Raw genomic sequence first — 18,536 nt, 5'->3', positions numbered from 1 at the left:
GACAGTAACTATCAAGTCTTCTGCCTAAATCAGGTAAGAACCAGAGGTTTATATTATGTATTCCTTTAACATGTGTTGTCCCCACTTTCTAAGTAAGTATGTGTCTCTTTCCCTCCACCAAGGGTGTCAATCAGCTAAGTATATATCTGGCAGGGAAGTTTCCATGTACAAAAATGAATATTGTTAGTATACATAAAGTTTTGTTACATACTTACCTGGCAGATATATACGATTGATGGCCCGCCCAGCCTCCCCTCAGGAGACAGGTGGAAGAAAATAACCTGACAAAGAAAAGGGGGATTGGTTCTTACACCCGCACTCCCAGCGGGCGGGTTAAGGTAGATCACCTGACCTACCTGTGTGCCGCGAGTTTTGAATTTTCTGTCGTGACGTCAGAGACCTAAGCTAAGTATATATCTGCCAGGTAAGTATGTACAAAACTTTATTGTATACTAACAATATCATTTTTATTATGAAAACTTCATATTCCAGTTGTGCATTGTATTTTTGAGGAAGCTGGTGGTGTTTTCCTCTGCCCCATATATTTTCAGGCATTCTATTAGCCATGTGTGTGGTACAATGTCGAAGGCTTTCTTATACTCTATCCATGCCATGCTTAGGTTGGTTTTCCTTCTCTTACTGTTCTTCATTACCATTTTGTCTATCAGGAGCTGGTCTTTTGTGCCCCTACACTTCCTTTTGCAGCCTTTCTGTTGGTGGGGGATGGTGTTTGTATCCTCTAGGTAGTTGTATAGCCTTTCGCTGATGATAGCTGTTACTAACTTCTACATTATTGGTAGGCAGGTGATAGGGATGCTGGACTAAGGATGTTCTTCCTGCGGTCATCCATTTTGGCGCATGATGATTTGTGATACAATGCTGGAGTTGTTCTGCTTTTCTTGGGTGTAGGGCCTTGAAGTTTTTGAGTCAGTATCCATGGACTTCATCGGGACCTGGGACTTTCCAGTTGGGCATTTTCTTTAGTTGGTGTCTGACTGTGTCTGTCGTGATGTCAGTGAATCTTTGTTTTATTCTCCCTGTTTCTTCAGCCTTGACTTCCTGGAGCCATGTTGCATGTTTGTTGTGTGATACCGGATTGCTCCAGATGTTTTCCCAGTCTCTTACTTTTTCGGCTTCAGGAATTTCTTGGTGGTTGTCTTCCCCTCTTAGTTGGCTGTATAGTCTTTTCTGGTTGGTTCCGAATAGTTTGTTCTGATGGTTTCCCTTATTCTTGTTCATATACTGTTGGATCTTATGTGCTTTGGCCTTAAGCCTCTGTTTTACATTTTTTATTGTGTTGTTTAGTCCCCTCTCCTGTGCTTAGTATTTCTCGTTGAGTTCCTCCCTTGTTTTCTTGCTTCTTAGCCTTTTTTCTGCCATCTCTTTCAGTTTACTCAAGTCAGATCTCATCACCATGATTTGCTTTTCCAGGTGGTTGCTGTTTTGGTTTCTGTTGGGTTGGTTGTTCTGGTGGTGTTGGTGTTCGTATTCCCATCAGTTCTGCTACTAATCTTGCTCCTGCATATGTCAAGTTATTTGTTTCTGTGATATTGGTGGTGTGTATTAGTCTCATTATTTCATTGACCTCACTTGTTTTCTCCCTTAATTTCTTGGTGTTGTAGGCTTTCATGGAGGGGATCTTTGTTCTCTCTGTGTCTGGCTTCATCCATTATCTGATCTTTTCTACCCATTCTGTCCTGTCTGTTACTTCGTTGGTGTTTCTTTGTATGTCGTTGTTTGATACCTCATCATCCCTGTCGTCTTCTGTGGCATCGTCTCTCAGTTCGTCTTCTTGTAATTCGTTGCTGTGTGTCAGATACAATCCTTACAGTCTGGATTATTATTATTATTATTATTATTATTATTATTATTATTATTATTATTATTATTATTATTATTATTATTATTATTATATTATTATTATTATTAGGATTATAATGTACCCATCTAATTATTTTATTATCTGTACCCTACTTTCAAACAATGATAATAAAAGAGAAGGTTAAAATGACATGTCCCAACCCTAGTGACATTACTATATACCATGCCTAAGCTCTTACAAAGATACCTAGATTTAAGCTGGACAGTAGTAATTCCGACTGCACTTATATAGTAGTAGAGGAGATTATTATTATTATTATTATTCTTTTTGAAGAATATTGTTATTATTGTAAGTATGCAAAAAGAAAGTATGTTAGTTAATCATATGTGTGGGGACATATTCTAATTTCATATAAAAAAATTACTACCGAGTAATTACGTAGCTATAGTTTCTAACAATCAAACATGAGTCTTAAAGTTTTTGAACCTTATTGATCCTTTTGGAAATCAGAAACTTTCCTTTCTTTTAGGCACAGGCTGATATCTGCAATTGGCAAGCAAAATTACAGCAAGCAGAAGAAAATTACATGACCGAAAACATAAAGATCCGCTCTGAATTAACAACACGCCTCGAACGTATGACTCAGCAATATGAGGCAGCAAACAAAGATAAAGAATCAATGGTCATCAAGTATGCTACATCAGAGAGAGAGGTGTGTAGTAGTTTTACATATTTATGAGATACTTTTATGATATTTATGCTACAGGTAATTACACTTAATTTTGGTTCGGTCACCACCCTTTCTATGAACATTCAGAAAAGACTAGACAGGGTCACAAATTAAATTTGTGTTCGGAGCACTCCCCTTTGCCATGCGTAAATTTTGCTGTGTGAGCCAGTTCTACTGGCAAGAATTTTTGCAAAGAACAGAACCTGATGAAGAATAAAGTGTTCCTTTAAACTCTTCCCTGATTATTCTGAGTATTCTCGCGAGTAATTACCATGTATTCTCCTTACATTCACAGTAATGCTCATTCTTTCTTATATGAAATATTCCTACTTAATTTCCATTTTCTATATTTCCTCTCCCCATAGGAAACTGTATTTTTGTGTAAAGATGCCAGAGTGCTTTGCTTACTTTGTGAACTTCCAATGTCAGATGCTGCTCTTGCAAAATTCTTTCCAAGTTCATAACTTTCAAAAGTATGGAAAAAATACTTAATTTTGAATGTTACATGAATCTTAATTGTATTTTCTATTTTATATCTTTGTAACATCCAAAGTAATTCTTTGTAATACTGCATGATTTAAAAATACTATACAGTGAAAATAATAACATCCATGAATCTCGAGTTAACTCGAGAATGTAAACATTAAAAAGAATGCACTGAATGTTAAAAAACAAATCACAAACAATTCAAGAGTACAAAAGGGTGTCCAGAACGCAACTTGTTCATAAATTGGGTAGTGACTGTATACGTACTGTATCGAAAGCTATAATAATAATGTTACTAAACTTAGTTTGACAATGGTTTCTTGAATGCATGATTCTGTGATTAATATGGGTACTATTCCTGGTTTTCATACATTCGACTTACCTGTCAGATATATACATAGCTATCGACTCTGTCGTCCCCGACAGAAATTCAAATTTCGCGGCACTCACTACAGGTAGGTCAGGTGATCTACCGCCCTGCTCTGGGTGGCAGGACTAGGAACCATTCCCGTTTTCTAATCAGATTCTCTCTGTCGCCGGTAGTATCAACATTGTTGTTACTTCCTCCTGACTGGAATTCTTTTTTCACAACGCTTTTGATCATCTTTCGACTGATTTTTGGTGACGTACTTGGATCGTTGTTTGGCATTCGCTATCGTGGACTGTTTTTTGGACTTCGCTTTGGATTTTCGTGAATATGTCTGATTCTAGTGTTAGCTTCAGAGTGTGTGTGAATGAGGGCTGTAAGGTGAGGAATCCGAAAGCTTCGGTAGATCCTCACACTACATGCAGTGGTTGTAGAAGGGTTGAATGCTCAATTGAGAATACGTGTAACGAGTGTGAGAGATTGAGTGCGCAAGAATGGAAGAATCTGACTTCTTACTTGAAGAAGTTAGAGAAAGATAGAGAGAGGAAGGCGGCTTACAAAAGCCGGAAAATGTCTAGTAGTTCTGTAGCTTCTTCTTCTTCTCATAATTATGCCCATTCTATTTCAGCCCGTTCACAAGTTAATCCCTCTGATTCCGCCTCAGAAATGGCGGAACTCAGAGCTTCCCTTCAAAAAAATGCAAGAAAAAATGGAAGCATTGGAAGGTAAGAGAAGTGAATGTGGTTTCTCGAGTGATGTTAGTGTCCCCAGTGTAGTGGAGGGGGCGTCTGGTCGTCTCTGCGACGCTCCCAGGTCTAGACCTCTTCCAAGCTCCCTGGCCCAGAGGAGAAGGAAAGTTGAAAGCCTTACGGGGGTCGTGGAGAATCCCCAACGATCAGGCGTTCCTTCGGCAGAATCATTATACATCTCAGACTGCCAGGGACAGCTATAGGAAAAGCGTCCTTCGTGAGTGCTTTTCATCATCTAGTTCGCCTTCTCCAAGAAGAGGATGGAAGGAATCGAAGCTTTCACGTCCGCTGAAAAGGAATTGGAAAGAACCTGAGCTCAATTCTAGCCCCGAGCGCTTCTCTGAAGAGGATGCGCCTTCGGTAATCAAGAAAGCTAGAAAGGAGTTAGATCCTTGGAATGTAAAAGACTCTCGAGCGCCTTCCAGATCTCCTTCTCCTGATTCGAATGAGCCTTCGACCAGGAAAATTTTGATGAATGTGCAGGAGCAATTAGCGTCTTTGGTAGGAGTACTTTCTAAAGAGCCTACTCGTAAAAAGGATGACAGGCTTCCGATTAAGAGATCCAAATACCGATCTCCTGTCGGGCGTGACGAACCCTCCAGGGGAGTTGTCGCACAAGCGGCCATCTCTGGGGGGAGCGGTGCGTTAGGCAGGCGAGACGTGGGAAAGGAAGTAACTCCTGCCAAGCGTCTGGCGCCAACTAGGAGCCAGGCGCCAAGTAGGCGCAAAGAGCCTGACTTTACTGTAGATCGTTCTAGGCCCAGATCTTCATCCAAGCAACAAGAGCCAACTGGAGAAGAGAGAACTCCTGATAGGAGTAAAGCGCCCGCTAAGCGCAATATACTTGCCATTCGAAAGGTGCATTCCATGAGCGATACTCCTACCAAGCCACAGGAGTATTCGGAACTAGATGCGCCTTCCATAGGTCAGGAGTATTCGGGAAGAGATACTCCTGCCAGGCGCCTTGAGTACTCTGACCTCGATACTCCTCCCAGGCGCCAGGAGTATTCTAGACTTTTTACTCCTACCAGGCGCCAGGAGTATTCGAAGCGCGATGTGCCTACCAAGCGCCAGGAGTATTCTGAGCTTAATACTCCTAACAGGCGCCAGGAGTATTTGGAGCGAGATGCGCCTACCAGACGGCAGGAGTATTCGAAGAGTGTTACGACTGTCAGGCGCCAGGAGTATTCCAAACAGGATACTCCTACCAGGCTCCAGGAGTATTCTCAGCGAGATACTCCTGCTAAACGCCAGGCGCATTCTCCTAATGAAGAGCTTGATATCCGACAGGAGTCTAACAGGCGTAAAACAGTTATACGTGACTCGCCTAATGATAAACGTAAGGAGAGAGTTACTCCTAGCCCCTCTCCTAATAGAAGTGCTTCTTCTTCGGAAAGGAAGAAATCAAGAGAGGAGACAGAGGAGGGAAGGGAGCCTTCTCCTTCCAAGCCTATTAATTTAGATGACGTCTCGGAGGACGAAGTTACTAACAGAGAAGGGCTTTCGAATTACAAAGTTCTTTCTGCTCTTCTCTTAGAAGAATATGGAGATGCATTGACTCCAGCCGCTCCTCCTTCTCCGCGCGCTCTATTTTCAAGTACGAAGGCGCACAAGTCTTCATCTTTCCTGAAAATGAAGCCGGCCATATCCATGAAAAGGGCCTTACAATCTCTTGACTCCTGGATCAAGACAAAGAAGGAGTTAGGAAGGACGATCTTTTGCATGCCTCCCGCTAAACTAAGGGGTAGGAGAGGCATATGGTACAAAACGGGAGAAAATATGGGATTGTCTCTGCCCGTTTCAGCTGAATTGGACTTCTCCAGTCTCGTAGACTCGTCGAGGAGACATGCCTTAAATTCAGCGAAAGCAACATGGGGTCTTTCGGAAATGGACCATCTCCTCAAGGGACTTTTTCATACCTTAGAAGTATTTAACTTCCTAGATTGGTCCCTTGGGGTTATTGCTAAGAAGTCCCATGAAAAAGAACAACTAAGCCCTGAAACCTTACATAGCATCCTTACATGCATCGATAAGGCGGTTCAAGATGGATCGGCGGAAGTGTGCTCCCTCTTCGGTGCGGGAATACTAAAGAAGAGAGCGGTTCATAGTGCCTTTCTCACTAAGGCCGTCTCGCCTTCGCAGAGATCCGCTTTGCTGTATGCGCCTCTCTCTGAACATTTATTTCCTTCTCAGTTGGTGAGAGACATTGCCCATTCGCTAACTGAGAAAGCCACTCAAGATCTTTTAAGGCAATCCTCAAGGAAAAATAGACCTGTGGCCAGTGAGGAAAAGAAAGCCTCTAGGCCAGCTCAACAACAGCAGCCCTTTCGAGGAGGCCCTCAGGCTAGATCCATCGTCAGAAGAAAGTCAACGGAAAAAAGGGGAAGATCTGCCTTCCGTCCCTTTAAGAAGGGAAAATGAGAAATCTTTCCTCCAGACACCTGTAGGAGCCAGGTTACAGTTCTTTGCGGGAGCATGGGAAGACATAGGATCCGATCCTTGGTCAATGTCAATAAAAGAAGGGTTATTATATCCCATTCAAGGACAGGCCACCCTTGACAACATCACCGAGGGAACTGTCAGCCAGATACAGGGACCCTGTTCTGATGGATACTCTTCGTCAAATGGTGGAACAGATGTGGGACAAAAGAGCAATAGAGCTGGTGCTGGATCGCAGCTCCCCGGGGTTTTACAATCGCTTGTTTCTCGTAGCGAAAGCCTCGGGGGGATGGAGACCGTACAACAACAGAAGTTCAGCATGGAAACGTCTGCCTCAGTACTTGCAGCTCTCCGTCAAGGAGATTGGATGGCGTCCCTAGATCTTCAAGACGCATATTTCCACGTCCCGATTCACCATTCGTCGAGGAAGTACCTTCGTTTCATGTTCGAGGGAAGGATCTATCAGTTCAGGGCCCTGTGTTTCGGCCTTTCTACGGCTCCCCAAGTCTTTACAGACTTGATGAAAAACGTGTCAAAACACCTTCACATGAAAGGGATAAACGTCTCCCTATACCTGGACAACTGGCTCATCAGGGCCAGGTCTCAAAAGCAGTGTCTGGAGGACCTGTCAACAATCCTGGAATTGACAAAGACATTAGGATTAATCGTGAACCTCGAGAAATCTCAGATGGTCCCCAGCCAGAACGTAGTCTATCTGGGGATTCAGATGGATTCTCGGGGTTTTCGAGTATTTCCTTCTCAAGAGAGAGTAAGGAAAGGCTGTGCCACAGTATTGAACTTCTTAGAGAAAGAGCGTACTTCAGCGAGGGAATGGTTGAGCCTTCTGGGGACCCTTTCCTCGCTCGAACAGTTCTTTCCTCTAGGAAGACTACATCTCCGTCCGCTTCAGTTCTTCCTGAGAAGCAGTTGGAGTTGGAAGACAGGACAGCTCTCGGACACGTTTCCAATCTCATTAGAAGTAAAGCAACAATTAGGGTGGTGGTTGACCCCCTTAGAAGAAAACAAAGGAGTATCCTTAGAAGTACGGAACCCAAACCTGACATTGTTCTCAGACGCGTCGGAGACAGGTTGGGGTGCGACTTTAGGGTCCAAAGAAGTGTCGGGCACCTGGTCGGAAGAGCAGGTGTCATGGCACATAAATTGCAAGGAGCTCTTTGCAATTCACCTCGCGCTAAGGAGCTTCGAGCAGATAGTCAGAGACAAAGTAATACAGATAAACTCCGACAATACGACCGCTCTGGCTTATGTCAAGAAACAAGGAGGAACTCACTCTCTCGCCCTATACGAACTGGCAAGAGATCTGCTGATTTGGGCAAATCAAAGGAACGTGGTTCTTCTAACGAGATTTGTTCAAGGGGAGAGGAACGTGAGAGTGGACAGACTGAGCAGGAGGTTCCAGGTCCTTCCTACAGAATGGACCCTCCACTCGGAAGTCTGTCAGACCCTTTGGTATCTTTGGGGGAAACCGCAGATAGATCTATTCGCCACGTTTCTCTCCAAAAGGATAGATACATTTTGCGCCCTGGTAGAAGATCCCAGGGCTTATGCAATAGACGCCTTTCTCCTGGACTGGTCAGGGCTAGACGTGTACGCTTTTCCCCCATTCAAGATTCTGGGGGAAAGTAGTCAGAAAGTTTGCGGCCTCGAACGGGAACCAGAATGACTCTGATAGCCCCATATTGGCCATCCCGAATTTGGTTCACGGAGGTGATGGAGTGGACAGTGGACTTCCCCAGATCTCTTCCAAACAGGATAGATCTGCTCAAACAACCCCACTTCGAGAGGTACCATCAAAATCTACCCGCTCTTGCTCTGACTGCCTTTCAACTATCGAAAGACTTGTCAGAGCGAGAGGGTTTTCTCGCAAGGCGGCAAGTGCAATTGCTAGAGCCCGCAGATCATCTACTAGGCGAGTGTACCAATCGAAGTGGGAAGTTTTCAGAAACTGGTGCAGGTCGAAGAAGCTGTCCTCTTCCAATACCTCTGTAACCGAAATTGCGGATTTCCTTCTTTTCCTGAGGGAAAAGTCGCATCTCTCTGTACCAACAATTAAAGGATACAGAAGTATGCTTTCGTCAGTCTTTAGAAACAGGGGCTTAGATTTGACGAATAATAAAGATTTGCACGATCTCATCCGCTCCTTTGAAACATCGAAGTCAGTAGAACCTAGAATTCCGAGCTGGAATTTAGATGTGGTTCTGAAATTTCTGTCCTCGGAAAAGTTCGAACCACCTCATACGGCTTCATTCCGGGATATCACTAGAAAGTGTATATTTCTACTATCTCTGGCTACGGCTAAAAGGGTCAGTGAGTTGCACGCCCTTGAGTCACGAGTTGGCTTCAAAGAAGATTCGGCGATTTGTTCATTCCAGACTTTTTCTTGCCAAAAACGAGAACCCTTCGAATCCCTGGCCTAGGAGTTTCGAGGTAAAAGGACTTACTAGCCTAGTAGGCAGAGAAATAGAAAGATCACTTTGTCCAGTTAGAGCACTGAAATTCTATCTGGACAGAAAGAAGCGGTTGGGAGGCTCACAACATGGTCTATGGTGCTCGGTGAAAGACCCCAAGAGACCTATGTCTAAAAATGCTTTGGCCTTCTTTGTTAGAAGTGTAATTACCGAGGCTCATAAGAACTGCCCAGATGACTCTTTTAATCTATTAAGAGTAAGAGCTCATGAGGTAAGGGCAATCGCCGACATAATTGCGTTCCAGAGAAATATGTCACAAAATTAAAAATAGGATGCAACCTATTGGAGATGCAACTCAGTATTTGCATCTCATTATTTAAAAGATGTGTGAGTAACGTATGAGAAATGTTTTTCTCTAGGTCCGTTTGTGTCAGCACAGACGGTTCTGGGTAAAGGAGAGAGCACCGATCCTTAAATATGTGTACGTAACCCTCTTGTCGGATGTGTTCTTGTGTTTCCTGTGCATGGGAGTGTCAGATGTCGCACTGGCGGCCTTCACTTCTCTTCATTAGGAAATCGAGTGACAGCTGACTATTAGAGGGGTACAAATTTTTGTTTGATTTTGTATGTATGATTTTCGAGTTTGTGGTGTTTGCTAAGAGTTTGTGGGGATGACTCTTAACAATCGTAGAACTAACACGGGTTAGGTTCGGGTGATCGGGATCGGTTGTGTGCTCCTTAAAGAAGGCGTGTTGTCATATAAGCGGATTAGCACCCCTTGACAAATGCCAGTTAGGCTCTGCCGAGTAAGTGGATAAGACCCCATCGACAGACCAGCAAGAACTCTTGGCCACAGATCACTATCTCGCTAAGGCTCTTGAGGTGAAGCAGACTCCTGGGCAGTAGCCACGAAGTCTTCCATCTAATAAGGTAGGAACCAAGGTTTATTTATACCTACAACATATGTTGTTTACCTGTCTAGTCAGTAAGTTAGCTGTCTCTTGCCCTCCACCAAAGGGTGTCAATCAGCTATGTATATATCTGACAGGTAAGTTGAATGTATGAAAATGATATTGTTATGATACAATAAAGTTTCATACATACTTACCTGGCAGATATATACGATTGAAGACCCACCCAGCCTCCCCGCAGGAGACAGGTGGAAGAGAGAATCTGATTAGAAAACGGGAATGGTTCCTAGTCCTGCCACCCAGAGCAGGGCGGTAGATCACCTGACCTACCTGTAGTGAGTGCCGCGAAATTTGAATTTCTGTCGGGGACGACGGAGTCGATAGCTATGTATATATCTGCCAGGTAAGTATGTATGAAACTTTATTGTATCATAACAATATCATTTTGCTCTTTAGAGATAAAGGTAAAGTAATCTAGAATCATAATTGCTGAAGCTTACATTTTTTAAATAACTATCAAAAGAGATGGAATACAGGCAGTCCCAGGTTAAAAGCGGGGGTTCCGTTCTGATGGCTTGACGATAAGTGAAAATTGCCGATAACTGAAAATTGATTATTTTTAGCAAACGGTGCTGATAACTGGTTTTTGGAACCGATAACTAGTTAATGGCACCCCTGTTAGGTAAGCAATGGTGCCGGTATACTGTATTATCCATCCTGCCATCTAACATATTGTCATAATCTCCCATATCTTCATGGTACTCTCTTGGCCGTTGTGATCAAGTGGTGGTACTGTTAGCTTAGTCCTTCCCAGCTCTTTGAATGATTGGTTGCTTTACTTAGTGTTGTGCTCTTAATTTCTTAATAGTAGTTGTTAAAAAATCTGAAGTGGATGACTTTTGCTCTTGCATTATTTTTACATTCAAATTACTGTAGTTGGTAAATGATTTAGTGTATTATTTTACAATATGTAGTAGGGTCAGAGGTCTGGATAAACTAATCCTTTATAATAATAATACAATATGTAGCATGTACTAGAGTATTACAGTATATACATTTCATGCTAAATATTTTTTTCAGGTAATAGTTGCAAGAAAACAAAAGGAGGTTATTGAGAAAAAACTCAAGGATATGGAAAAAGAGAGAGAGCAACTTCAAAATAAGAACAAAATGTTGGTGTCAGAAAGAGCCCGGTTGTGCCAGACTTTGGATACAAAGGTATGGTAGATATTTGTATGCTAAATCCATAGACTTTCAGACAAGTACTATATTAGTGTTTTGTAGAATCTGACTTCAGATGTTTAATGTTCCAATTTGATACATATTAATAGTGTTTTTTTTTTATTGTATAGAGAATATGCTACTTATGATAATTAGGATTAAATTCAATCTGAATACTACTAATCACTTCATTATGAAATTTTATAAATATTAATACTCTATCCAGGTACAAAAAAATAATTTCAACCAGAGAGAAATAGAAAGGTTAAAAGAAGAGGTGAGCAGCAGAGAAGTCAAGATTAAGTGGGCACAGACAAAACTGAAATCTGAGATGGATGCTCATAAGGTATAATTCATTTATTATAAATTTTGAACTTTTATACTTCATAATAAATTTGTGAATTTCATCATAGTCTTGTTCACCGGGAAGTGGTTTTATTTTTTCAGTGCTTAAGAGTTTGGTTCACAGTCATTTATAAGAAATATTGAATAGTACCTTCCAATGCAGTAGACAAACCCTATATTTTACATGTGCCATATGAAGCTTAAGAATGGAAAATTATATTAACTGGTCAATATGAATTGTGTGGTCTCAGGAAGTAAAGTATCTCAACCTTTCTGTGTCAAGCATTGTGCTAACAGCTTCCATTTTATGGACAGCTTGCTAATTACTTAACAGTATTGAATTAGTAATACATACTAATTTCATTTATACCTCCAATGTTTTGATTCAGTTTATTTATTGAATTCTCTCTGTTTTTCACTAGTGCACCAAAAGAAAAATTACAGTTGAATTCCCTTTGCTTGCCAGATAGGTTTTATAGCCTTTTTTGCTGCTACCCTTGTTGGTCTTGGCAGTGAACAAATATTTGAAATACAGTTATTATATTATATGTAAAGAGAATAGTGCTATTCTTGTACAGCTTTTTTATTATTTTCCAGTTTTCAAAGTTTTAGCAGTAAGCATCATTCTTGTAGCAAGTATCACATTTGTTAGCTATTTTTAAGTTTTCTGTATTTCTTTTAGTGTCACCATTTTGTTTGTTGATAGTAATGTACCCCCTGTAGGGTGGCAGTGCCATCAGTGCACCTCATGTGGTGCACTGTAGGCATTACTTGAGGTTATTTGCAGCGTGCCTTTGTCCCGTAGCTGCAACTGCTTTTGTTCCTTTTATTGTACCTCCTTCCATCTTTCTTGCCAACCTCTCCTAACAATTGACTCAAAGTGCAACTGCAGTGTTTTCCTCTTGTTACACCTTTAAAACCTTTTACATGCAGTCCCTGCTATTAGCCGAGTTCCGTTCTGATGGCTTGATGATAACCGGAAAATCGCCTATAACCGAAATTTGGTGAATTTGGCCGCTTATCAGCGCCGATAAATGGTTAATGGGGTTTGTTGGGTATGTATTGGCACCAGTACTCTATTATCGGTGCAATAACTGGAAAATAGGCACATTTCACCGCCAAAAGTTGCCGATTTTAGACCATTTTCGGCACTAGACAAGCCCCATAAAACCGTATCGCCGATAACTCGGGATTGCCTGTTGTGTCAATTTCCATTTCAGTGCTGAATAACTTCTTTGGCCTAAATTGTTTACAGTGCTCCCCCACTTTTACACGGAAATAGGCTGCAGAATATGCCGCGGAAATGCAAAAATTCCTTCTAAAAATGCTCATAACTCCCAAATACCCAATACCCCATAAACTAAAATGCTGATAACTGTTTATTTTAACATTTCACTGCTTAATTTGTTAGTTCAAACAAAAATATACCTTAAATTTTGTTAGTTCAAACAAAAATACTTAAATTATCATACTAAAACAATTTGATATAATTTCAAACAAAAATACACCCTAAACCATTATTCCAAAGCATCCTAGGTCATCTTAGATTAGTACCCCTTTTACAACTGTTCCTCTTAAGTATAGTGGTACCTTGTTTGTAGAACGTTTATGTCAAACATCCCGTTTTTCATTTTTTGGAAAATTTTGTATCGTAGGTCGAACAAATACATGTACTTCAAACTGATAGATTATCTTGTTTATACTTATATTTGATGGCCTACTGTGTCCTACAAGAAAAACTGCAGTAACATGTTTTTTCCTTTACAATATATATTTTAATGATAACCATATTGAACAAAGTAAATAAAAAAATAAAATACTTCAATATGAAATGTAGCATTAAAGATGTACCAAATCATATGTCACTGTGGTGACATCATGTGCAGCTGACTTGAGACTGAATGAGACACCCTTCAAATATAGGAGAGAAGGCCCTAAGAACCAGATATGCCCTAAGAACCAGATATTTTCAAAGAACAGTAGATGGAAATAATGTCTCGTCCATATGCAGGAAGTGCAATATGAAAGCCAAGATCATAAACCACATAGCACTTGCAGAACCATTACAGAAAGAGGCATGATTCTTTAGCAAAGTAGCAAAAGCCCTCCACTGGAGCCTGTGCAAGAAACACCAGCCAGCTTGTGGTAATAAGTGGTTCGAACACCAACCTGAGGGAGAGATAGAAAATGATCAGGCAAAGATCCTCTGAGGACTTGTATCAGAATAGATAGGGTGATACATGCCAGTAGATCAGACTTGACGCAGTTTGACAAAATCAAGAAGAAAGTATCGCTCATTGATGTCACAGTTCCATGGGACACCAAAGTAGATGATAAAGAGAGAAAAAATTGATAAGTATCAAGACTTGAACATAGAAATAGAAGGATATGTGATATGCCAGTGGAAATTGTACCCATAATCATAGGAACACTAGGCACAAAGTCAAGATCCTTGAAAAGGAACCAGGAAAAACTAGATGCCAAAGTAGCTCTAGGACTCATGCAGAAGAATGTGCTATTAGAAACATTGTACATAGTGAGAAAAGCAATGGACTCCTAAGGAGGCAGGATGCAACCTGGAATTCCACACTATAAATACCACCAGTTGAATAGGATGACTGAGATAAAAGAAAATAATAATAATAATTGTAAATCTGGTAGAAGTTCTTCAGAGGAGTTTTGACTGTGTCGGTGTTCTGCAAGGAATGTCTGCTTATTTGGATGATACCCTAATTATTGGGTTTGTAATTTTTCATTTACAAAATTATTTTTTCATACACACTAATACTTATTATTAGTTTTCACATCCTAATCTCCCTGATTTCTTGCAACTTATTGGACAGACTCAAATAGAATTAAGGCCATTAGGAGCAGAGGACCTGAGGATCCAAGAGTGTCTGCATACATAGGGCTACAGTCTACCTCTTATGTTTTTCCACAAAGGATTGATGGGTTTTGTGGACCAAGAAAATGTGGTGCATTATAAGTAACAGATTTGGGTGAAAAAATTAATTTTAAGGTATTGAAGCTATTCTCAAAACTGCTCTCTCTACATTTAGGCAGGAAAAATTGATATGTATTCAGTATTATGTTTTTTATGGTTATAGATGAATAATTGAAAATTATCTTGTATTTTGTATATGAATCTTAGGATATTTAAGAATGTTCAAAGATTTGAATATTGTATGTATGTCATGCTTGCATAATTTGTTCTATTATATGTTAATGTGACTGTTTTATCAATCAGGAAACTCAGGGAAAATTAGATCGTGCACTAATGAAAATAACAAAACACGAAGAAGAACTCAAATCCATCAGGGATGAGGCTGAAAAGCTAGTTCGAGATACCAAAGAAAATGAAAATTCTAGGGCCAACGTACTAGGTAAGATAAATGTGTTACAATATTAGTTAATTAAAAACACCCAATGCTAGGTAATGTTAGTGCAATAATCCTTCCTGTTCATCTCTATCTTTATAGGTACATGTATTTTTGCTCTATCTTTATAGGTACATGTATTTTTGAAGTTGAAAACATTTTGAACTTATTGAGTTTTTTTTTACTTAACTACATTATTAATAGTTATATCCATTGTTTTTTTTGTGAAATTTGTACTTGTTAATTCGATACGTATACAGGTTGACCCTCTTAGTTAGCCATATCTGGGCCATCCTGTGTGACTCTCCCTTATCTGGAGTTAGAGGGAGGTGGGGTAGATAAGAGAACGGAAGTGGTTTGTGCCTATTGTCTGCCTTTTCTGACCAACCTGGCACAAGTCTTAGGCAGGTTGGTGTTAGATCACTGAAAGATGTGCGCATTAGAATTATACTTATCACAAAAGACAAGATGCAGAATTTGTAAGTGGAGAGCAGCATGCTTGCTCTCTATGTTAGTCTTTTCCTCTTGGGATATCCAGGATGCCACAGACTCCTATTGGTTCTTGTCTGGGATCTCCTCGTCTGTGGTTCACCATCTTCGATTTCCTCCATCTTGTCTTCCGCTAAAAGTGCTTTGATGGTACCGTGCGGTAACAATCACCCTTGCTCTTTTTTTGTCTCCCAGGCGTGCTGTCTATGCCAGCATACCTTTGCATTAGTGGTTTCATGTTCTGGAGGTTTTGTTGGGTATTTGGAGTCACAGTTATGTTAGCTTCAGGTATAATTTGTCACAGTGTAAATCAGCTTATTCCAATAAGAAGAGGGATCAAGTTTCTTTCTTGAGCATCCAGGTGGTTCCATGCCAGGCTTCTCATGCTAGAGTTCAGTCACCTGTTGAGCCACATCAGAGTAAGTCATTGTGCAACAGCTCCTTTTTGATTCATTCATGCCGTAAGTCTCGCTCTCTATCATTTACCCCCAGGCCTTCTTGTAGGCATTAAGGGCAGCATCATTGGTTTAGCTTAACTTCAAGTCAGCCAGGGTGTTTCATGTTTGTCTTCTTGTAAGGAGGACCCTCTCAGGCTTTTTCTAGGTGTGCTTGGTCTCTGTCCCTAAACCATCTTTTGGCTTTTTTTGCTAGGGAGGTTAGACCACTGTTCACCTTGAGGAGCTTCAATCACCTCTACCAGAATTTTGGTCAGCAGCAGGGTTTTTTGTCATTGGTTATTTAGATGTTTTTGGCATTGCATCCTACTGCTGAGTCTTGTGTTTGGGAGGGCCTTTGACAGAGAGAGCTCTGGTGCCAGAAATTGAGATGCATGGTGAAGCCAAGTCTTTTCCATCTTTGGAGCAAGTTTTTGCTCTAAAGTTTGTCTCTATTTGAAGATTTAAAAAGATCTTGTGTTGCAAGATGTTGCATGCCCTGCTGTCACTGCCCCTGTGCTTTTTGTGTTGTCTCAGTGGATACCCTGGTTGCTGAGTGGGTTCTGATGGGAAAGAAAAGCAGGTTACTTTGCTTTTTAAAAACTTTTTTTGTTTTTGTGTGACTAAGTTTCCTGATTTTTTATAGCCACCCTTAGTTTAGAAGTCCAGGTCCCTCAGGGTGCCCAAGTTACAGCCAAGGGCTAAATGCCTGCACTCACTTAAGCTAGCCAAGTAGGCACTTCATAGTTTGGATTCTCCAACAAAATTGCTTCAGAAGAAAGTTTCTTCTAAGTCCCACTTGCTTTTAATTCTGTTGTGTATGAGACAAAGTAATTACTGGAACTATCTCCCTCTCCTCTTAAGGATTCAAATTTTTTCTCTTTCTTTGATCCTAATAAAAATCAGTAGTATTTAGTCACATACACAATATGAAAAACTACAGTAATTAGTGAATAAATAGTGTTGCTCTAAAAAAAAAAAAAGCAGGTTAGTATTAATTTTAGATATGGTCAATAGGAAAAATCCGCAAATTGGTGAAAGTTCTCCATGGAAAAGTGAATAATGTGTTCCACAAGAATCTGCAACAAAGTGGACCGTGGAAATGTGAAATGTGTAAAACCTGAGGCCCCAGTGTGTACTCCTTTGTTTTGCATCAGAGTAAGTAAGGGTAAGAGGAGTTGTATTACTGTGCATAGTGTATTCCTATTAGTTTTTCAGTACTGTAGAGACAAAAACAGTAAAATTCTGGTAGAACACCTGATGGTTTAAGTTAGACTTTATAAAAAATGAAGAACTCCACTTAGTTTTGAGTGTTGTTTTTGTAAAACAGATAAGAGTGGTACAGTTATAAGATGGACTTGTATTTACTATCTGGACTTCGACTACAAAACATTACAGGGATAGGGCAATGTAATATTTAGATCCTCAGACTCTAGCCTTTCTTAATTTAGTCTCTTCATAAATAAAGAACTGGCTGCAAGTCATTTTTTATTCTTACAGATATGCAGCTCAAGGAAGAAAAGGCAAGATTGATCATGGAGCGGAAAGCAAATGAGGATAAGGGATCAGCGTTTCATAAAATTCAGTCAGAACTAGAGACCTTAAGAACAAAGCATTCTGCTCTGGTAGATGAAGCAAATTCACTAAGATCTAGGGTAAGCCAAACTGAATCAATGAAATTTTTAATGTATACTGTCTTGTAATATACTGAATACATAATTACCTTTATTTTGAAATTTAAACTAATTATTAATGCTATTTTAAGCAGCATATTACAAAATCTTGGTTATGGGGAGGACTGTATGAGAGGTAATGAAAAGTATAATGTTATGTACTGGTCCGTATCGCTGGTAATTATGGGGCTTCCATTCTGACAGCTTGATGATACACGAAAATTGCTGATTTTCAGTTATTGCGATTTTTGGTGCTTATCGGTGCCAATACAGGCAGTCCCTGGGTTACAACAGGGGTTCTATTCTTGAGACGCGTTGTAACCCGAAAATCGTCGTGAGCCGGAACATCATCAAAAATCCTAAGAAAACCTTACTTTTGTTCATGAAACTTACCTGACAGATATATATATAGCTGTATTTTCTGAAGTCCGACAGAATTTAAAAATTCGCGGCACACGCAGTGGGCGGCCAGGTGGTAGTACCCATTCCCGCCGCTGGGAGGCGGATATCAGGAACTATTCCCATTTTCTATTCATATTTTTTTTTCTGTCGCCGGTCGGTAAACAACTGTTTACAGACCTCCGCCTAGGATTTTGAAAAACTTCATTAGCCACTTAAGTATCCTAATTATTCTTTCGATTATTAACTTGGATTTGTGGCTAGGCATACGCTATCGTAAATTTTTTCATTGCATTTGATGTCTAAAGCTAGTTAGCCTAGTTTCAGACTTTGTTGTCTGCACGGTAAGGTGAGGCTACCGGAACTTTCGGTAGACACTCGCTTAGTATATATGACGTTTACATGTTTTCTTTGCATAAGGTAATTAGTGTAATGTGTGACTGATTACGGAAGAAGGAGGATTCATTTACGCTTTTTAGAGCGTGTTAGAATCAGGAGTTTTCCTCCATAGTAAACAGAAGTTAGAAATAATGAACCTTCTAACCTCCTGTAGATTTTATTTTGCCTAACCCTGTGGTATGGCTTACGGGCCTAGAAGAAGTGTCTGCTAGAGGATTACATCAAGTAATCTTAGACTAAAGTGCTCGCTCTCCAATCAGTGTTGT

At 40.4% G+C, this 18,536-nt stretch overlaps 1 protein-coding gene across 2 annotated transcripts in view; it reads left to right on the top strand.

The window, feature by feature from the left end:
* The window catches only part of LOC135207041 (coiled-coil domain-containing protein 186-like), a 79,094-nt gene that overhangs the window by 28,724 nt on the left and 31,834 nt on the right, over window positions 1-18,536 (top strand). For both annotated transcript variants that reach the window (XM_064238670.1, XM_064238669.1), the window contains exons 2-6: window positions 2,352-2,534; window positions 11,014-11,151; window positions 11,381-11,500; window positions 14,747-14,882; window positions 17,300-17,454. In XM_064238670.1, coding sequence (XP_064094740.1) covers window positions 2,352-2,534; window positions 11,014-11,151; window positions 11,381-11,500; window positions 14,747-14,882; window positions 17,300-17,454 — 732 coding nt within the window. The remainder of the gene's footprint in view (window positions 1-2,351; window positions 2,535-11,013; window positions 11,152-11,380; window positions 11,501-14,746; window positions 14,883-17,299; window positions 17,455-18,536) is intronic.

Source organism: Macrobrachium nipponense, chromosome 31 (genome assembly GCF_015104395.2).
Source record: "Macrobrachium nipponense isolate FS-2020 chromosome 31, ASM1510439v2, whole genome shotgun sequence".
Classification (NCBI taxonomy): Eukaryota; Metazoa; Arthropoda; class Malacostraca; order Decapoda; family Palaemonidae; genus Macrobrachium; species Macrobrachium nipponense.
Note: the sequence above shows the minus strand (reverse complement) of the source record. Positions and strands in the feature narration are given on the sequence as shown.